General features: G+C 37.7%; 1 protein-coding gene across 1 annotated transcript in view; it reads right to left on the reverse strand.

Moving 5' to 3' along the window:
* Positions 1–1,150: 1,150 nt before the first annotated feature.
* The window catches only part of CHMP4B (charged multivesicular body protein 4B), a 57,940-nt gene continuing 35,968 nt past the window's right edge, over positions 1,151–23,122 (reverse strand). Inside the window, exons 2-5 of the mRNA XM_074212148.1 lie at positions 7,493–7,670; positions 6,449–6,563; positions 4,936–5,062; positions 1,151–1,413 (exon numbers count right to left, since the gene is read on the reverse strand). Coding sequence (XP_074068249.1) covers positions 1,349–1,413; positions 4,936–5,062; positions 6,449–6,563; positions 7,493–7,670 — 485 coding nt within the window. The 3' untranslated portion in view covers positions 1,151–1,348. The remainder of the gene's footprint in view (positions 1,414–4,935; positions 5,063–6,448; positions 6,564–7,492; positions 7,671–23,122) is intronic.

Genomic DNA, 23,122 nt, shown 5'->3' on the forward strand with positions numbered 1-23,122 from the left:
TAGCACCTGTCCCAAGGTCCTCCTGGGGAGCTGGGGTTACAGCAAAGCAGACAGGCAACTGAGAAGGCTTCAGCTGGTCAGTCTCCTTTTGATGGGAAAAAAAAAGATACGAGCAGCAAGACTGAGTTTTCAGATTTTCCAACCACCCCGAGGAGGTGGGGCTAAGACATAAAGTCACAGCCCAGACAGAAGTTGCTGGGGATGGGGATTAGTCCACACGTTGTCATGTGGACAGTCACTTTCTTGGACACACCTGTGATCTCCCTCTCAGTGGGTTTCTGATGGTAGGTCCTGCCATATTTTCTTACTGGAGAAGGTGATACGGAAAAGCAGAGGAGCCTCCAGGGTCCTAGAGTTTAAAAAGGGCTTATTTAGTGCTATAGTCATGTCTAGAGGGGCTCAGGAAGGGGAACATTTCAAGGTAAAGCACAAAAAACAGACATCTGGGCACCAGAAAACCTGCTCCAGGCTCACTTCTTCCATTTGTTGCCAGGAAATACCATTAGACACTGTATCCAGTTTCAAGGGCTGGAGGTAAATGATCAAGTGAAGAAAATGGCCATGTATGAAAATTAATCGAGATATTTAATAGACAGTGCAAACCATAGTTTCATCTGAATATAAATGTATGCACATGTTCCAATGAGTTATATCAATCAGTTATCACAAACAGCAATGAAACACTTCCATAGAGCTATGTTAAAAAATGTACAGCTGGAATTTAATTCTAATAATCTCACCTGCTTCCAAGAGAACTTTGTCCATTTCAAATCAGTTTCACAAACTTAAAACGTGATTCGAATGAAAAGGTGGGAGTGGAGTGATGACACAAAGGCAATCAGTCAGTGGATATAGTACAGCTTACAGAGGATGCAAATCAAATGCATTATTACAGCTGAACACAAGAAAGAACCTAAGACTTCTATTTAAATGGCATACAAGACTTACAGAGGCATGTGGGACATTTTAACTGACTTAAAATGACAAAGACTATATTTGAAGAGCATTTCAATTCTGAACAATAAATTCCAATTGAGAATCCAGCAATGAGTTAGCATAGTCCAAAAGCTGAATGCTGGATTTTGCAAATACATTTTATTTTACAGAAATTCAACATTATAAACAGCAGGCAACTCCCTTCCCCCTCCCCCCACCTGCTCCCCCGCCAAACCCCTCCCACTCGGTGCAGACCATGCTATCCAGTATGCTGCGATGCAGGCCCACTGCTTCAGGGAAGATTCAAGAGATAAAGATGGTTTTCCTCCCCACACCACTCGCATACACCCACTGCAACAGGTGACCAGAGTCTGTTTTTATACAAGCCCATCCATCCATAGAGTTGTACTGATTACATCGTTCCAGCCCAGGACTCCAGCTCTTTCAAGTCATCCTCGTCCTCTTCCTTCTTCTTGACTGTTAAAAGGGAGGAAGGGAGGAAGCAATGAGGAAGACACAGATTTAGAAAAGCTATTTATTTAAAAACTCCCCTTCCCTCCCCATCCATGGGTCAGATTCCAGTGTAAAGTCAGCATGGTGATGTAAACCACACTCCCCTCACTGAGTAACTGGTCCCATGTGCCAGAGAAGCAGCTTGGCCTTCCTCCTCTTCCCCCCCCCCCCCCAGCTGCTTTCATCGGCCAGGAACAATCATGTGAGGAGGACGTCAATGATGACTTGTTCTAGGGCTTCACCCTCATTGGGAGGAATACATTTCCCCCTTAAATATGAGTGAAGGAGTTGCTGAGGGGGGTTTCCTGCTCTAAGTGTCTTTATCCCAGTCAAAGGCTATCTGAACCAGACACCTGTAGCCTACTGGAAATCATTTGGGACACCTAGATATCCAGAAGCAGGATGTGGTGAAAGAAGACGAGCTCTATGGAGAAGAAAAGCTCTGCACTCAACGACGTCCCATGAATATGGTTATAGCAGGAATGAAAAAATGAACTTCACATCATACTGACTCTTACAAAGCACTCTGACAATATACATCTTATTTGGGCCTTGTTGCAATTTATAAAGGTAGTCAAGACAAAGGATTTTTACCCTTATTTTAGAAACAGAAAACTGATATTCAGAGTGAAATGACTTCATCAAAGTCACAAAGATTGTAACTAGAAAAATCCAGGCCCTAGAATACTATCCCACAATCTTTTAATAAGTGTTTGCTAAATGGATAAAACAGATGGACCTATTTGCTTGCTTCCTATGCAAACTTTTGTCTTCTTTACTAATTCCTCCCCCTTGCTAGATGCTGACCAAGCAACGCTGATTCTTGCAATAGGATAATCCTATCTCTGAGGACCATACAGATAAGCAAGTAGGGCACTACTGGTAGAAATTCTTTTAGAATGCCCAAAGGGCAACAAAAATGTGCATATCCTTTGATCCAGCAATACCACTATTGGGTCTATACCCTGAAGAGATTATGAAAAAGAGTAAAAACATGACTTGTACAAAAATATTCATAGTAGCCCTGTTTGTGGTGGCAAAGAATTGGAAATTAAGTGAATGTCCTTCAATTGGAGAACGGCTTGACAAACTGTGGTATATGTATGTCATGGAACACTATTGTTCTATTAGAAACCAGGAGGGACAGGAACTCAGGGAAACCTGGAGGGATTTGCATGAACTGATGACGAGCAAGATGAGCAGAACCAGAAGAACCCTGTACACCCTAACAGCAGCATGGGAGTGCAACCTTAACGGACTTGCTCTATCCATCAGTGCAGCAATCAGGCACAATCTTTGGGGTATCTGTGATGGAGAATACCATCTGTATCTAGAGAAAGAATTGTGGAGTTTGAACAAAAACCAAAGACTATTACCTTTAATTTAGGAAAAAAAAAAACCCATATCTTACTATGTAATTTTGCTATCTTTCTTCCTTAAGGATATGATTTCTCTCTCTCTTACATTCAACTTAGATTAATGTATACCATGGAAACAATGTAAAGACTAACAGATTGCATTCTGTGGGGGATGGGGAGAGGTAAGCAAGATTAGGGAGATAATTGTAAAATTCAAAATAAATAAAATTTTTCTTTTATAAACAAAACAAACAAACAAACAAACAAACAAACAAAAAAGGAAACCCTTTTGAGGCCCTGCTGGTTCAGGGGCAGGAACCTTATTACTGGTTTCCAACTCTAAAATTCCCTTTGACTTCAAAAGTCTTTCCTATCCCCTCTATGTCTTAGTGACAAAATAGCAAATCTGTCCCTTGATGGGTTGGGCATGGAGGTAGAGGCTGTTTTGTCCGATAAAGTTACATTAGCAAAGAAAAAAATAAAACATTCTATAATCCTCAAACAGTTACATAAATGTCAGCTATTAGTATCCCAAACAGTATTTCTATGAGTTGAGAACTGATCTATAGAAGGTCAAAGCTGAGGATAATCATTGTTCAGTTATTTCAGTTATGACATCTAATGACACCATTTGGGATTTTCTTGACAAAGACATAAAGCTTAAATTACTAAAAAACCTTGTAAAGACAACAACTTTGAAAGATTTAAAATTTCTCATCAATGAGTGACCAAATCATAATTTCAGATGACCGGTGATAATCTTTTTAGCTATTTCCCGTTAAAGGGGTGATAGACTTAAGATGCAGAATAACATTTTTTGGGCATGGAGAATAATAGAATTTAATTTGCTTTGCTGTATTTGTTATGAGGAATTTTTTCCTCCTTTAAAACTGGAAGGGTGGTTGGAAAAAAATAAATGCCTGTTAAGTGAAAAAAATGGAAATAATTGTCTAACCCCTTTCATTTTACACATGGAGAATTTGAATCCTGGAAAAGAATAATTAGAGAACTGGTAAGCTTCAGTCCTACAGCACCAAGCTAGTTGCTGGTGTCTCCCTCTGAGTATTCTACATGCATCTCAAATTCCACATGTCCAAAACATGATATATTATACTTGAAGCTTCTCCTCCAAACTTCCCTATCTTTTTTCCAAGCATCACTATATTTCCAAGGCTGGAAATCATCTTCTCCCAAATCCCCTATGATTAATTTGCTGGCAATGGCACATATTGCTGAGGAGGGAGAAAGTGATCTCTCTTGCATCTATTCCCTTCTCTGTGTTTACACAGCTACCATCTGAATTCACATCTTCATCACTTCAGACAGGGATTATTATAGACTGCTAACTGGGCACTCTGCTTCCTGTCTCTCTCTCCAATTCAGAGTTTTCGATCCCATCTCAAACTCTCTTTTGTTTGCTTATCTTTTTATATGTTATATCCCTAAATAAAATATAAGCTCTGAGGGTAAAGATCTGTTCCATATGTTCTTATAATTCTACCAACCACCAGTCTTGCATGTTGTAAGCACTAAAAATGTTCAATGAACATGGGTTAATGTATATTTTTAACATTTTTTTCAATTTGAATTCCAAATTCCCTTCATCATTCCTCTAAGCCCCTTCCTCACCTATTAAAAAGGCAAGCAGTACGATACCCATATAGCAAACATAGTTCTGTATTCTGCTGAATATATGAGAATCAAAACCAGAACTTTGTTTTCCCCTAGTTCCATGCTCCTTTCATCATCTTCATCAACTAGCCTTCAAAGGTAGATGAACCAGACCTTTGAAATGGCCTCAAATAGTCCAAATCTCTCTTTTCCACAGGAGTTATTTCTGGAGCAATAGCATTTGTAGTCCACATTTCTGCTAAGTGTCATCTTGAATCTAATATTCCATGGAAATTCTCCAGTGTTCCACCTTTGGCCAAAAATTTCTCTGAGCTAAATCTGTATAACATCATGGGAGAAAACTACATACAAAACAGAGATAAAGAAGTGCCTGCTTCTCAGAATGTCTTACTAGACACTAACCTGGTATTCATAGCCTGGATGAAGCCAAGAGACTATGAAATTCGACAATAACATACTCAAGCTGCTATTTAAAAAACACTTTGGAAGTGCTTACCTGGCTTTGAGGGTAGTGCTATAGAGGGCACATTTGGTAGTGGAACTGTTTCTGGACCATTGATTTCCAGCAAATTTTTGTCTAGTTCTTCCTGTTCTAGTTCCTCTAGTTCTGCCATGAGCTCATCCTGAAAGAAAGAAATTCAAGAATGACAAGAGTTGGCATGGAAATTTCAACCCCAGACCTTCTGACTGCAGATCTGATGACTCCTGTTCAAAAGCTGATGTCTGAATTCTGTTCAAAAGAGAGGCGAGTGGAAGACACAGTTCTAATCTTGACTCAAAAACCTATCATGAGTCTTTCTCTTGCACCTGGAATAAGTTGTAAAATGCTCAGCCTGGCATGCAAAGTCCTCCCCCACTCCACAATTTAGCCAGACTAGATGACTAAACCCCCTCCCAAACTCACCATGTAGTCTCTACAGGCTGTCACTAGTCACTCCTCAGCAATGCCACTTAGCTTTCTTAAGAGCCCAGCTCAGCTGACGCTTCCTAGAGGCCATGTCTCCACCTCAAGCTAGTTGTTCTGCTCTCCTTCAATTATCTTGTATTTATTATCTTTATACACTAGAATGTAAGCTCTTTGAGGGCAAGGCAATGGCATTAAGTGGCTTGCCCAAGGCCACACAGCTAGGTAATCATTAAGTGTCTGAGGCTGGATTTGAACTCAGGTACTCCTGACTCCAAGGCCAGTGCTCTATCCACTGCGCCAACTAGCTGCCCCCCCAATATTGTTCTGAGGACAGAGTCCTGCCACACACGCTAAGTAAGGCACACCCAATAAATGTATGTTGTGATACATATAACTGCAGCTACCCAGCATGATTAACAGAAGGATTGTACGGAAAGTCTTACAGTCACACTTTGGGCTTTTGACATCATAAAAAAAGAGTCATTTTTGACTCTGACCCTTAGCACTGTTACATGTGGCACAATGACATACTTTTCAGTGCAGTTTTGTCATCTTGAAAAGGAAAAGAGATGGACCTGACACTCAGCTCCTGAAAAGACCCTTGGACCTTAGATCAATGAGGGGTGAGATAAGGTGCACGCTCAGCAAGCCTGTGTTTGTACTCATGAAGCACAGTCTGACAATTTCAGAACTGGAAGATATTAAACAACTCTCACCCCCCAAAAAAATTTTTTTTTGGGGGGGCAGCATAGTGGACAGGAGTACCGGCCCTGGAGTCAGGAGTATCTGAGTTCAAATCTGGCCTCAGGCACTTAATAATTACCTAGCTGTGTGGCCTTGGGCAAGCCACTTAACCCCACTGCCTTGCAAACAAATAAATAGATAGATAGATAGATAGATAGACAGACAGACAGACAGACAGATAAATAAACCTAAAAAAATTTGAAGGGGGGAAATATTTGTTCCCCCAAATCCTAGTCTATAGAAAAAAAAAGCAATTGTGTCTGAGGCAAACTGGAAAGTCTGTAAAACTACTGGACAGCTAAAGAAGGTTTTGAATTTGTTTAACTTTTATAATTATATAACTGATCAAGTCACTTACCTCATCAAACTCCTCCCCAAATCCTACAGGTTTGGAAATAGCTGTGGATATCTCCTCTGCAAGTTCTTGCTGGTCAGCAATATCCTGCATTAGCTCATCTACTTTATCAATATCCCTTTAAACAAGTAACACATACGCCATGTCAGTCAAGATGCATACACAATAGTCTGAACAGTTCTCATAATAAGGGAGCCTTAATTACTGGAAAGAACCCAATTTCTCAGGCATGAATCATGTTCCACTTCACCTCTTCCCAAACTATAATTGCCTATTCTAAAATAAACTCTTTAAGAACATTAGTTTTCTTTCATTATACAGACCCTAAAGGTAATTCTGAATACTGGGCAACGGACAGAACCATCACCTACTCACTAAAAAAAAATAGCCATTCTCAAAAAGGCTAAATGGCCCCCAAATTAACTTACAGCTTGAAAAAAATAACAAAAAATATTTTATATAACTAAATAACACACAAACAGCAATACCTCACTTATCCAGCAACCTCTCCTTTTTAGGACACAGAAAAGACCCTTCATCAGGCCTTTCCTTAGACCCTATATCACAAAGTTCTAACAAGCAGGCATTTATCACAACAGGGAGAAGTAACTGCTGACAACTTTGCTGTGAGGGAAGAGACAAGAAAGTATATGAAGAGCAGACTCAAGAACTTGAGAAATTCAATCTGGGGCCATTTAGTGAAGGACAAAATAATTTTAGTATGTCATTTAGGGGTATCCAGCACAGCTGTGGAAATACGTAAGTGGTAACCTTGATGCATCAAGAAAAGGAGAAATTCTATTTGCCATGATTCACTGCAAAAGTCAGGGAATCTAAAAGTTGAACATTTTTTCATTAAAAAAAGTTAAGATAAAAGCTTGGTAATTAAGTCAGAACTCATCCTAACAATGCTAGATAAATGAGGCATTACTATGAAATTATAGTTTAAGTATAAGGGCATTAGAGTTAGAAGAGATCTTAGAGATCAACTAACTCAACTGCCTTATTTTGTAGATAAGGAAAACCAAGACCATGCGCATGGCTTACATGTTGTCATGGGCAGCCTTCATGGCTTTGGCAGCATAGCCCATGTTCTTGAGTACTTCAGTATTAGTGTTGGCATTCTCAAGGGCTTCCCTTTGAAATTCGATTGTCGACAATGTACCATCAATCTGAGCCAGCTGTTTTTCATATCTCTTCTTGCGTTTAAGTGCTTGAAGGGCAGCTGAACAAGAGAGCAGAAAACAAGACTTTGAAAAATATCATCTAAAAGAGTTACATTACAGTTTATTCAATTGAATTTTGTGGGACAAAAGTACTAGAAAATATGTCCAAACCTAGATTATTTTTTGTTTATTTATTCAAGCTATACTAAACTCAGCATTGATGAAGCGGGGAAAGGGAAGTATTATTTAACCAGCTGAAAACATCATCTTTGTGATCAGGACCTCAAAGGGGATTTCCTGTTCAATGACTTCTCTGAGGCAAAAAATCATAACTGATAAAATTTACTGACATTATTTTAAGAGTAAATAGTAATGCAGATAAAAGGGAATCATTAGCTATGACCTACTTAGCCCAGTGGCCCAGTAAGTGGTGCAGAGGATAGAGCACTGGTCCTAGAATCAGGAAGACTTGAGTTCAAATCCAGCCTTGGACACTCAATAGCTAGATGACCCTAAGCCACTGGCGCGCCCCCCTCCAAAAAAAAATCCACTGGATTTGCTACTTAATCTCTTTTAAAGAGGACATAAATAGCACTAGAGATAAAACTTTTTTGCTATGGATAGAGAGCTAATTTAGAGAGGAAATAAAAAATTAAAGCTATGTATAATTATATGAAAAAATGCTCCAAATCATTACTGATTAGAGAAATGCAAATTAAAACAACTATGAGGTACCCCTCTCACATCTATCAGATTGGTTAAGATGACAAAAAAGAAAAATGATTAATGTTGTAGAGGAAGTGAGAAAACTGGACATTTAATGCACTGCTGTGAAACTAAGTCATTCTGGAGATCAATTCAGAACTATGACCCAAAAGCAATAAAATTAAACCAATTTTAACCCAGCATTATCACTATTATAACTACATATAAAAGAAATCATAAAAACAGGAAAAATTTCACATGTTCAAAAATATTTATAGCACCTCTTTCCAAAGAATTGGAAATTGAGGATATAGCCATCAATTGGAGAATTGCTTAACATGTTTGATACATGAATGTTATGGAGTACTACTGTTCTGTAAGAAATCATAAGTGGTCAGACTTGAGAGAAGCAAGGAAAGAATTACATGAACTAATGCTGAGTGAAGGGAGTAGAGCCAAAAGAACATTTCCACATTAACAGCAACATTGTGAGATGATCCACTATGATGGATACAGCTCCTCTCAGCAATTCAGAGATCAAGGACAACCCTGAAGAGACCTGCTATGGACTATGCCATCCACATCCAGAGAGAAAAAACAACAGAATCTGAATACAAACTATGTTCACTTTTTTATAACTTCTCTCACATTGTTCCTTCCTTTCTCAGAGCTTTGTTTCCTCTTAGTTCTAATTCTTCTTTCACAAAATGACTAATATGTAAAAATGTTAAAAACCAATGTACATGTATACTACTTTTAGAAGACTATTCGCTGCCATGGGGAGGGGAAGGGGGAAGGGAAAGGGGAGTGGTAGAAAAATGTGGAACTCATAAATTTGCAAATGAACTATCATTACATGAAACCGGAAAAATAAAATTTTGATAAAAAACAAAAACAAAACAAAAACAACAACCAGGTTTGTGATTTATAGAAGAGAGAGAGCAAAAGAAACAAGAGTATGATACTAAAAGGTTACAGAACTTCATGTAGGCCTCTAATTTCCCTCTGATTATTCAAGAAGCACAAACAGGACAGCGACCTGTTCAGACCTCTCTTCAAATGAACTGGTGAGGGAAGTGAATAGCAGAGTGGATTAAAAACCAGAATCCTATAATATGCTGCTTACAAGAAACTCATTTGAAGCAAAGAGATACATATAGAGTAAAGGTAAAAGATTGGAGCAAAATATATTTTGCTTCAGCTGAAGTGAAAAAAGCAGGGGCAGCAATCCTTATCTCAGACAAACAAGTTGCAAAAATAGATGGCCTCAAAAGAAATAAGATAGTAAACTATATCCTCCTAAAAGGTACCATAGACAATAAAGCAATTTCAATGCTAAATATGTATGTACCCAATGATATAGCATCCAAATTCTTAGAGGAGAAGTTGAAGGAGTTATAGGAAGACAAAGACAGTAAAACTCTATTAGTGGGAAACCTCAACCTCCTGTTCTCGGATTTAGATAAATTTAACCATAAAATAAACAAGAAGGAATTTAAAGAGGTAACCAGATTGTTAGAAAACCTACACATGATAAGACTTATGGAGGAAATTGAATAGGGCTAGAAAGATACTTTTTTTTTCCTGCAGTACATGGCACTTATACAAAAATTGACCATGTACTAGGACATAAAAACCTAATGATCAACTGCAGAAAGGCAGAAATAGTGAATACATCTTTCTCGTATCATAATGCAATAAAAATCACATGCAATACTGGGCCAAGGAGATATAGACCCAAAACTAACTGGAAACTAAATAACCTCATTTTAATGAATGAATAGATCAAATAACAAATTATAGAAAGAATTAATTATTTTATCCTAGATAATGACAATAATGAAACAACATACTAAAACCTATGAGATACTCAAGCAGCTGTGAGGGGGATATATTATATCTTTAAATGCTTATATGAATAAATTAGAGAAAGAGGAAATCAATGAACTAAATATGCAACTAAAATAATTAGAGAATGAACAAAGTAAGAACCCCCAGTTAAATATCAAATTAGAAATTCCAAAAATTAAAGGAGAAATTAATAAAGTCAAAAGCAAGAAAACTATTGAACTAATAAATAAATAAAGCCAAGAACTGGTTTTATGAGAAAACCAATAAAATTGATAAACCTCTGGTCAATTTGATTTTAAAAAAATAGAAAAAACCAAATTGCTAGAATCATAAATGAAAAGGTGAGCTCACCACCAATGAGGAGGAAATTAAAGTAATAATTTGGAACTATTTTGCCCAACTCTATGCCAATAAATTTGATAATCTAAATGAAAGGGATGAATATTTACAAAAATTTAAGTTTCCCAGGTTAAGTGAAGAGGAAATTAAAAACCTAAATAACCCTATCTCAGAAAAAAGAAATTCAACAAGCCATTATTGAATTCTCTAAGAAAAAATCTCCAGAGCCAGATGGATTCACAAGTGAATTCTATCAAACATTTAAGGAACAACTGGTTCCAATTCTATATAAACTCTTTGAAAAAATAGGTGAAGGGGCAGCTAGGTGGCACAGTGGATAGAGCACTGGCCCTGGAGTCAGGAGTACCTGGGTTCAAATCCAGCCTCAGACACTTAATAATTACCTAGCTGAGTGGCCTTGGGCAAGCCACTTAGCCCCATTGCCTTGCAAAAAAAAAAAAAAAAATAGGTGAAGACAGAACTCTGCCTAACTCTTTCTATGACACCAATATGGTACTGATACCTAAACTAAGAAGAGTTAAAATAGAGAAAGAAAGCTATAGACCTATCTCCCTGATGAATATAGATGCAAAAATCTTAGCAAAATGACTACAACAAGTTATCAATAGGATAATACTAATGACCAAGTAGGATTCATTGCAGGAATGCAGTGCTAGTTTAACATTAGGAAAACTGTCAGTATAATTGATTATATCAATAACAAACCTGTCAGAAATTATATCAATAGATGCTGAAAAAGCTTGACAAAATATAGCACCCATTCCTAATAAAAACACTAGAGAGTATGGGAATAAATGGATTTTTCCTTAGACTAATAAGCAGCATCTATCTGAAACCATCAACAAGCATTATATGCAATGGGGATAGGCTAGAGGCATTCCCAATAAGATCAGGGGTGAAACAAGGATGCCCATTATCACCACTACTATTCAATATCATATTAGAAATGTTAGCTTCAGCAATAAAGAGAAGAAAAGGAAATCGAAGGAATCAGAATAGAGAAGGAAGAGACAAAACTCTCACTCTTTGTAGATGATATGATGGTATACCTACAGAATCCCAAACAATCATCTAAAAAACTACTAGAAATAATTAGCAACTTTAGCAAGGTCACAGTATATCAAATAAACTCTCATAAATCCTAACATTTCTATATATGACTAGCAAGATGTAGCAGAAAGAACTAGAAAGAGAAATCCCATTCAAAGTAACTTCAGACCAATATAAAATACCTGGGAGTCTACCTGTCAAGGCAGACTTAGAAACATTTTGAAAACAATATCAAAACACTTCTCACACAAATAAAATCAGATTTAAATAATTGGGCAAATATGGATAGACTGAGCAAATATAATAAAAATCACAATTCTACTAAAATTAAACTACTTGTTTAGTGTTCTACCAATCAAAATTCCAAGAAATTACTTTAATAAGTTAGAAAAAAATTGTAAGTAAATTCATATGGAGAAATAAAAAGTCAAGAATTTCCAGGAATTCAATGAAAAAAAGTGCAAAAGAAGGTGGCTTAGCCCTATCAGATCTAAAATTATATTGTTAAGCATCAGTTATCAAAACTGTCTGGTATTGACTAAGAAATAGAGTGGTGAATCAGTGGAATAGACCAGGTGCAATAGCAGGAAACAATTAGTAATTTGCTATTTGATAAACCCAAAGAGTTCAAAGGGATAAAACCCAAAGGGATAAAAACTCTCTCTTCAATAAAAACTGTTCGGAAAATTCAAAGTTAGTATGGCAGAAACTTGGATTAAACCAAGTTTATATACCATGATATGATCAAAATGAATACAGGATCTAGACAAAAAAAAAACTTATAAGCAAGTTAAGAGATCAAGGAATACCTGTCAGATCTATGGAAAGGGAAGCAGTTTATGACCAAGAAGAGATGGAGAATACCATTAAAAATAAACTAGACACCTTTCTTGACCGCAGCCATGACGCTCAGGTGGCTCCTCCGGCTTGCCAGCGCCACGGGGCCCCGTGACATGACCCTCCCTGAGTCTTGGGGCCCAGTGGGGCCTTCGGCGGAGGCCTGGACCATGAAGCAGCTGGGCTGCTTGGGTGACGCCTGCAAGACGGTCCCTTGGCCTGGCTCAGAGGTCAGGAGGTTTGTTTTAAGATTGCAGGTCCTGGTTTATGTGCAGCATCATGGCCATCTTCAGATGGGATGAACCACCCCAGTTCTTTTGGCTTCAAAACTGGCTATGCTATACAATGATGCCTGTCGGAAAAGATCTCAAGCCAGTTGGCCTACATCTGTGGAATATCAAAACACTGAGTAGAAAAATACATGCTTGCTGTGCATCCAAGATGTGGACTCTGCTTGTTTCTGCCTCCTTTCTCCATTGGTACTTAAGAGGGATGAAAAGTAAAGAGGAGAGCAGAAGTTAATAGAATTCTTCACCTCGGGTGTCTAGAAAGCCTCAGGCCTTGGCTGCTGACTCAAAGGGAAGAAAGCTCCACCCTCAGCTGAGGCTACAAATATTCTTCTGAACCCAGGGACCTGCTAATTATTAATTGAACCAGCCTCTGAGGTTAACATTCCCACTTGATCTTAACTCCCACTTCTTAGGATAGACACAGATCTCTTGGTTTCTAGTACTTCTGAACTTGAATATACAATATTCCTCTATTTCATGTATTTTTTATAGATATATTAGCTGTCCACCTTGGTGTGTCCCCAGTGAGGGTGCTGCATCCTATTTGGAAGACCAGAATTGAAGCATCTATAAGGAAATGTGACATTCACACTAGATGATTTCATTTTGGTCTTCAATAACAAAGGACCAATATCTGTCAATAACTTAACTTGCATTTGGAACAAATGGTTTTCTTAAGAATTTGCAAGATTTAGAACATGCTATAAAAATGTTTGGAAAACGTGAACTTGTAATGTCTTAGATCAGTCTACAAAAACTTATGGATCCAAGCAGTCTTTCAAGTTTGTGCTGTATCACATAAATGGGCATGTAATGGTACTAGAGGTAGGAAAAATGACCAGCACAAAGTACTTTTGAAAATGTTTCTGAAACCTTACTAGCAATTGTTGACCTAGAACACAAATTATTAAAAAATAGTCTTTAAGTGTTGGCACAAATGTTTTCAATCACTAATTGCTTGGAGGTAAATGTAAAAAATGTGAATGGTTTATTATTAAATAATACTAATTAAAACAAGGAATAAACAAGAACTTCAAACCATCTAAAAAAATAAAAAAAATAAACTAGACAATTTTGATTACCTTAAATTAAGCAACTTTTGCAGAGACAAAACCACTGTAACCAGATCAAAAGAAATGTAAATTGGGAGACAATTTTTACAACTAGTACTTCTGACAAAGGACTCATTTCTAAAATATATAGAGAACTGAGTCAAATTTTTAAAAGAAGGACAAGCCATTCCCCAATTGACAAATGGTCAAAGGATATGCAAAGACAATTTGCAGATGAGGAAATCAAAGCAATCCATAGTCACATGAAAAACTGCTCTAAATCACTACTTATTAGAGAAATGCAAATTAAAACATCTCTGAGGTACCACCTCACATCTCTCAGACTGGCCAATATGACCATAAAGGACAATGATCAATGTTGGAAGGGATATGGGAAATCTGGGACACTAATGTATTGTTGGTGGAACTGTGAACTCATCCAGTCTTTCTGGAGAGCAGTTTGGAATTATGCACAAAAGACAACAAAAATGTTCATACCATTTGATCCAGCAACACCACTACTGGGTTCATACCCTGAAGAGATTATGAAAAAGGGTAAAAACATCAACTGTACAAAAATATTTATAGCATGGGGCAGCTAGGTGGTGCAGTGGATAGAGCACCAGCCCTGGAGTCAGGAGTTACTCGAGTTCAAATCTGGCCTCAGACACTTAATAATTACCTAGCTGTGTGACCTCAGGCAAGTCACTTAACCTCACTGCCTTACAAAAACTAAAAAAAAAAAAAAATATATCCGAACTGGTGAGGAGATTAGGAGGCTGCTATAATATTTCAGATGGAGGTGCCAAAGGTCAAGGATGGGGCTTTGGGTTTGGAAAGTAGGGGATGGATGCTGTGCAAGTGGAATCAACATGATTTATCAATCCTCAGGCTATGTAGACAGTGAGAGAAAACTGTTGGGCCCTCAAAGTCCTTCCTAGTCTGCCCCCCTGCCCCCTAGACCCCCTCATTCCCTGCCAGATCCTCTATTCAATGACACTGACCTCTTTGCTATTCCACTAACCAGGCCCTCCCTCTTTAAGTTCCAAACATTTTCTCTGACTCCCCCATACCTGGAATGCTCTCACTTCTCACCTTCACTACTAGCTTCCAGGGCTTCCTTTGAGGCTCAGCTAATATCCCACCCTCAGGAAAACTTTTCCAATCCCTCAATTTTAGTGTCTTCCCTTTGTTGATGATTTCCTATTTATTCTGTATATAAGCATGTTTGAACAAAGCTTTCTGGACATTGTCTCCTCCATGAGACTGTGAGCTCTGTCTTTTCACTTTATATCACAAGCACTCAGCACAGTGGAACTCATTGGCACATTTGTCTGCCTCTTTGTGATCCATGAACCATACTCTCCATGGGGTTTTCTTGGCTGGAGTGCTTGCCAATTCCTTTTCCATGGGATTAAGACAAACAAGTAAAATGACTTGCCTAGGGTCACAAAGCTAGAAAGTGTACGAGGTCACATTTGAATTCCAATCTTCCTGATTCTAAGTTCTATCCACCTAGCTGCCTCTCCTTGGCACACAGTAGGTGCTTAATAAATACTTATTGACAGGATGACTATTATACTTCCACATTCCCAGTACAGTTTTACAAATTCTAGGGAGTTCAGGAAACATTTGTTAAAAAAATGTTACTAAAGAAGAAAAAAAAGCACCTGGAAAGATTTTTAGCCAGTGCCTTTTGAACCTTTTTCTATGAGCCAATTTGGGGTATAAAGAACTTTTTTTGCAGAAATCAATAATCTTCTATAATGTGAAATAGCAAGATAGGTACAAATGATTTTGAAAATGTACTAAATACGGGAATAATTGAGACAGAGGGAGTGGAAGAAGGTAATCAAACTGAATTTATAAGAGCATAGCCCACATCAGCAGCAGAGAAAGCAAGGAAAAGTGAGCATTGAAACTTTTTCTAATAACAAAGTGAATTAGGGCAAGGGGGTAAAGCCTACACAAAAGAAAATTGTTAAACATAAGTACTATAGTATGAATCCTGGAATCAGTGACCAACTGTAGACACTAAATAAATCTTAGTGACTTATTCAGAGAATAGCCAACTGTTTTTTCAAGATGCCCATGAGATTCAACCAGCTCTTCAGAACCAGAACAACACTGTATACATTAATAGCAACATTATACAATTAACAACCATGATAGACTAAGCTCTTTTCAGCAATACAGAGATCAAAGACAATTCCAAAAGATTTGTGATAGAAAATGCCATCTACATCTAGAAAGACCTATAGAGTCTGAATCATACAGATCAAAGCATCATTTTTACTTTTTTAAAAATGTTTTTTGTTTTTAGAATTTTTTTCCCCACTTTATTTTAATTCTTCTTTCACAATATGACTAATATGGAAATTTGTTTCACACGATTGCACAAGTACAACCTATATCAGATTGCTTGCTATCTTAGGAGGAGGGAGAGAAGGAAAAAAAATTGGAACTCACAACTAATGGTTATGTTGTCATCAATTTAATGCATTTGAACATTAAATGGAATAAGGCAGAAAACAAAGAAAGATTTATCCAGCTCTCTCTCTCTCTCAAAAAAGAAAGCTCAATCTTGGAAATCTTGACCACTAAGAGAGTAAGGAAGTGCTAACCTAAGAAATTGGTTAGGAGAAATCAAATATAGGATCAGCTTACAAGTAAAAGGCAACAGGAACCTAAAATGAAGTCATAGGCTTTCTGCCTATGACAACAGCCTAGGCCTCCTCTCAAGGCTGTATATATCTCATCACATGATAAGGCTAGCTGAAGCTGAATGGGAATATGTGGTTAGTGTTTATAGTTAGTACAGGATAGTTTGTGTTAGTCAAATATGGCTAGATTAAGAATAGCTCAGGTTTAGATACCTATAATTTGTCTAGCTACTGACTTTTTTTTTGTTCCTTTCCTTAATTGCTAAGCAAAGTCCTCTTTGAAAAATCCAACCTCTGTCTCAAACTCATTAAATGTGGATGGGGGGCAGCTAAGTGGCGCCCTGGATAGAGCACCAGCCCTGGAGTCAGGAGGACTTGAGTTCAAATTCGGCCTCAGACTTAAAAATTACCTAGCTGGGTAGCCTTGGGCAAGCCACTTAACCCCACGGCCTTGCAAAAAAAAAAAAAAACCCCTAAAAAAATGTGGATGGAGAGGGAAAAGGGAGGGAAAGGAAAGGGAACAAGCATCTGTGCTCCAGGCTGTCCTAAATACTTTACAAATATGATCTTATTTGAATCCTTAAATTACCCTGGGAGGTAGCTGCTGTTATTCTCATTTTACAGTTGAGGAAACTTAGGTAGAGGTTAAGCACCATGCCCAGGGTGAAACAGCTAGAAAGTGTTTAAGAATGAATTTAAACTCAAGGCCCTGTGCCCTATCCACTGAACTCCCTAAATGCCTAATTAGAAGGAAAGATCCAGGCCTGCACACTGGAAAAGGGACAAGTCAGGAAATTCTCAGAGACCAGGCAGAGATTACTAACAGGAATAGGGTGGCAAAAGTTGTCACCAATAAGCTGGAATTGGGGCTAGGAAGCACACTAAGGGTAACAACAATGTGTTTAATGTTTATTCCTTTATAATATTATTTCTCAGAAATCCATATTTTAATCTAGAAAATTTCCATTTTAATGACACATAGGCATTTAAACTTAAGTTGTATTGTTATAGGGAAAGCTCAAAGACTCCCAAAGACAATAACATTTCAGAACTGCAATTTTTCAATATGGGCTGAAAGGATTTTAAAATTTCATCTGGAATCCACAAATGCCCTGCCTCAACCCTTGTTACCACTCCATCAGTGCTGGGATGCAGGCATAAAAGGAGATTGGCAGTGCAAGCTCATCCCTTTTCTTTCAGATCAGCCAGTAGAAGCTGGTCTGACCTGCCAATCAGCAGGCATTTTATAGTGTCAATGTGAGAACTGCAAGGCATTCAGAGTCTTCTGCCTTGTTTATGTGGGCAAAAACACCTCCCCAGAGCCAACACAGCAATATGTTATCTTCCCACCAGGATTAAAGAATCTTTCATAGAACCAGGATAGTTATTTTTAAGCTCTACTCCAAAATGCCATACCAGTATCAACAGGATAGAAGAGAGACACTTTCAAGAAAATATTATTGTGGCTGAGAATTACGTTTATTTAAAAATTGGGTACTCCATGTGATATGGAAAACCTTTTCCCCTAAACCTGTTTCAATCAGTTAATTTTCCACATTCTTAATAAGCCATATTTAAGTTCATACAAAACAATTAAAAGGTAATATTAATCTCTATTCTTTATGAATCTTCAGTGCTAGGAGAAGGAAGAAAAAAAGCATAAATATTTGCTATACCTTAAGCAAAGACTAATTAAATTACAAATTTTGGATAACTCAGATCTCTTTCCAATCTAAAGGTCTCGATCAAATAAGTGACATATACATAAAACAGTGAAAATAATGGCTACTTAATGTTTATTGTCCCTCCCACATATGCATATGAGCAGGTTCTTAACAAATGTATATTAAATTCCTGAATAAATTTTTAGCATTATATAAGCATAAGGATTATAATAAAGATACTCCTATAAAAATAACAGATGAAAGAATTATGGAGTTGTAAGGGACTTAGAAAGCATTAGTCCCATCCTCTCATTTTACAGAGAACAGTTCTCATTTCTACAGCACTATACAGTTTGGAAAGAACTTCTCATACAGTATATACCTATAAAATAAAAATGGCAGTTATTAAGATATCTTACATATGTAAAATATCTTACATATAAGGAAAACTGACTTGTACAGGGCACATGTGTGTCGATTGTAAAGAAATCTCCTGCCTCCAGGGTCAATGTTTCTGACATGCCTTGCCTCTCCATCCAGTTTCCATTCTGTTGTCATGGATTGGAAATAGCTGTAATGTATAGTATAAAGAATACTGCATATCCATGCAGCTAGGTGGCGCAGTGGATAAAACACCGGCCCTGGAGTCAGGAATACCTGAGTTCAAATCCGTCCTCAGACACTTAATGATTACCTAGTTGTGTGGCCTTGGGCAAGCCACTTAACCCCACTGCCTTGCAAAAAACCTAAAAAATAAAAATACTACATTTCAAGTTAAGAGGCTCTAAGTTTATAACCTAGCTTCCCCACTTCTTACCTGTATGACAACTTTGAGTAAAGTCAATTAATCTCTGTAAAAATCCTTTCCTGCAAACTGAGGAACAGGACCAGATAATCTCAAATAATCACAGCTCTAAATCTCTAAAATCTATTTTTGAGCCTATTTGCCATTTAAAAGGTCAGGAACTTGGTTTGTGATTCCAAAAAGGCAACAGCAGAAAGAGGTCTGAGGAATCCCTAATTCCCTAACAAAGCCTGACCCAGAGGCTGGGCTCTATCCACCTGCTGGCTCCCAGTCCACTCCTAACACAATTTGTCTCAAAGGCTCACACAAGAGAAGGAAAAGTTCATTCTTAACAAACACTAGGAAAAAACGTTCTGAGACAAGACTGTATTTGTTCCCACACAGCTGGAGAGGTCAGGCTGGATGTGAGTTGAATGGATTTTTCAGTGCAGCATCACTCTCTATAATTTCTATTTCTCTGGTACCTTAACTGGCTCTCTGTTGCTTAGAGAGGATACTCTCAACTACAGCACTTTAGTAACAAGAAAACAAATGTTTGTAAGGGACAAGAAGAACTGAATCAGAGATGATGCCAACTTTATCATCAGCTACAGAAGAAATATGAGCTGCTTCCTTGTTCAAGTGAGGTGGGAAAATTCTGGAGAAGGGGGAAAAACATGTCCCAGTATCACTTTAGTTGGAACAAAGAGGGCAAGAACAGGCTTGGTAATCAGAACTCCCAAACATTATTCCATATGACTTAAGCAAGGTATATCACTTAAAAATTATTAGCAGATATGCTCCATCATTTTTTTAATTTGGTCTCCTCATCTATAAAATCAAAAGTATATTGCATTGGGGCAGCTAGGTGGCGTAGTGGATAAAGCACCGGCCTTGGAGTCAGGAGTACCTGGGTTCAAATCCGGCCTCAGACACTTAATAATTACCTAGCTGTGTGGCCTTGGGCAAGTCACTTAACCCCATTTGCCTTGCCAAAAAAAACCTAAAAAGAAAAAAAAAGTATATTGCAGTAATGGAAAGAGCACTGAACTATTTGTTGAACTGAAATGACCTGAAGTCAAAAGATCTAGGTTCTAGTTCTGCTTGTGACATTTATTTGATACATGACATTGGGCTGATATACCTAAACCTAAGTTTTCTAACTTGTGAAATCTTATTGCTTCTACAACTTAGACCTCCAAGGTGTTGTGAGACTCATTAAGATAATGAATACAAAAACTGCCTGAAGCCACAAAACAGCTATAAAGTATTATTTTTACTAGATGATCTCCAAGGTATATTTCATCTCTATTAGAAGATTCTTATTCCTTCAGGCCTTGCAATGCAAAAGACATTACACTAGGAGACAAAAGACAGATTTAACTCAGTTGTCACTTTGCTAGATTTGTAGCAGATTATTATAACTGTCCTGCCTACCAAAGAGGGATCATAAAGAAAATATTTCTATGAGAGCACTATGCAAAAACTAAGTGCTAGACAGACACATGGGAAGGATTATTACTTACCTTCTCAAGGAAGGAGTAGGAGGATAAAGGAGAGAATTTGGAAAAGAACAATTTTAAAAAACAAGTGCTAATTTTTTAAACTTATAATTGGAAAAAATAAAATATAGTTTTTTAAATATAAAATTAGAAGAGAAACTGCTAACAGAAAATAATAAAGGCTGGAAAGAAAGGAGAAAGCACAAAGGAATCTGCTATAATCTTAGTTTTAAGAACACTGTAAAAGCCAGTATTGGTCTACATAGGTTTTCAAGGAATACTGCTCTTCCAGTTTTTGAGTACCTTGATGATCTATTTTTTTTCTTGACACAGAAAGTCTTCTATGAAAGCCTCTATTCTTTAAGTACCTGCTCATCAACCCTTGACTTTTTCTCTGGGTCTAGACATGGCTGCTGCCATATGGCACAAGTATATTCCAGAAAACAACTAAGTCTGATTAATACAAGGATGATGATGATGATGATGATAATAATAATAGCATAATTTATATAAATTACTATGCACCAGAAACTATGTAAGTTCCTGTGTAAGTAAAACCATGTAAGTAAAGCCAAGTGCTTTACAATTACTTTCATTTTATATTACCTGAGGCAGAGGTTAAGTGACTTATCCAGGGTCAAATAGCTAATAAGTGTCTAAGACTGGATTTCGATTTCAGGTCTTCCTGCCACCAGGCCCAGCCTTCTCTCCACTGTACCATTTGCTTGCCCTCTAATCCAAAAAAACATTACCAATCTCCTGCCAGTTTAAACATCCAGAATGAGACATGCATTTTTGGACATGGCTAAAATGGGAGTTTGCTGTGAGAATATTTAACATGTGTATAGATATATAGAAAGGACAAATGAAAAAATTTTAAAACTCCACAACAAACTCAATCTGTGTGAGTGCATATATATTTTTCCCAGGGACCTCTTTCAGAAAGAGGAGGCTACAGTGGAAAATTTTTCCCCATCAATTCTACCTTTTAAATCTACTCTACATCAATGGGAGAGACAGTCAGAGCTGCAATTTTGGAGGTGGTTTTTTATTACACTTTGAAATCACCTTCAGTTTAAAAACAAAGAAAGAAGATGTTTATCCTGAGTGATGCTCGATAGTTCTTAGGAAACCATCATTTCCAACCAGAGACAAACTCTGGGATATTCAAAGCAAGACTGAAAATGCCTAAGTGTCGTTGGAGAGACACCGATCCACAGGAAAGAGATGACAGAAGACATATTGCAAGTACAACACTTTGCATATCTATTTCCTATTTTTAAAAGTTTTGGAAGCAGCTAGGTGGCACAGTGGATAGAGCACTGGCCCTGGAGTCAGGAGGACCTGAATTCAAATCCTGCCTCAGACACTTAATAATTACCTAGCTGTGTGACCTTAGGCAAATCACTTAACCCCATTGCCTTAAAAAAAATTTAAAAATAAAGTTCTGCTCACATACTTTTTAAAATCAAAAACAAGAAATCAATAAATTCCACCACTACTAAAACATTTATCTCAGTTCTGTAGTATGATCATTTAAGAGAGATAAGCAGAAGAGAAAGGATGATGCTTGTCCTCCACTCTAGAAGACCACGACATCAGGGAAGTGATGCCCTGTCAAGGACATGAATTGGATCTGAGTGGGGGGAGGGAGGCTGTGCTAAATCACCAGTCTCAATTTCTCCTCCAGAGCCATCTGCGTCCAGCGGCCAGATATGAATCAGGATGACTGGAGATGGTCCTAGATACAAGGTAATCAGGCTTAAGTAACTTGTCCAAGGTCACACAGCTACCAAGTGTCTGAGGGCACAAACTCCTAACTACAAGGTCAGTGTTCTAGAGGGGACAAGACAGGAGAAGATAAGTGAGTGAGTAGCTGAAGGCTGGAAGATAAATAGATGAAGGATGGGGATATAGGAGGGATAAAGTAAGGGGAATGTGAGAGGAATACTAGGAAAGTATTGCAAAGGGAAGTAGGGGCTGTGTAAAGTAGTTGTAAAAGTAATATTTGCTACATTTACGTGATTAACATGGAAATGTGTTTTGCATGACTTCACATGCATAATCCATATTGTTTGCCTTCTCAAAGAATTAAGGATGGATGGAGGCAGCTAGGTGGAGCAGTGGTTAAAGCACCAGCCCTGGAGTCAAGAGTACCTGGGTTCAAATCCGGTCTCAGACACTTAATAATTACCTAGCTGTGTGGCCTTGGGCAAGCCACTTAACCCCATTGCCTTGCAAAAAAACCTAAGGAAAAAAAAAGAATGAAGGATGGATGAAGGGAAGAGAATGTGGAATAAAATCTTAAAAAATTAATCTTAAAAGTTTAATACAACTGAGGACTATTTAATAAATAAAATGTATATTTATAATAGTTGCATTTATGGTTATAGGTTTACTAAGTGATTTACATAATATTATCCTTCTTAATCCTCATTTAACAACCTTGCAAGCTAGTATGAGTGGTATCTCATTTTAACTAAGGTCCAAAGAATTTAAGTTCGACCACCTGCTCACAAGACTCCTACCCTAATTCAGACCCTCATCTCTCCCCTGGATGTTTCCCTAGCTCTCTAACTGGTCTTTCTGACAAATGTCTGCCCTCTACAATTCATCCTCCCTATGGCAGCCAAAGTGTATTTCTAAAATATAGGTCTTCTCATGTCACTCCCCTAATCAGACTTTATCAGTTCATTATTTACTCAAAGATCAAATGCAAACTCCTGTGTCATTTAAAACCTTTAATGATCTGG

The sequence above is a fragment of the Macrotis lagotis genome, chromosome 1 (assembly GCF_037893015.1).
Source record: "Macrotis lagotis isolate mMagLag1 chromosome 1, bilby.v1.9.chrom.fasta, whole genome shotgun sequence".
Lineage (NCBI taxonomy): Eukaryota > Metazoa > Chordata > Mammalia > Peramelemorphia > Peramelidae > Macrotis > Macrotis lagotis.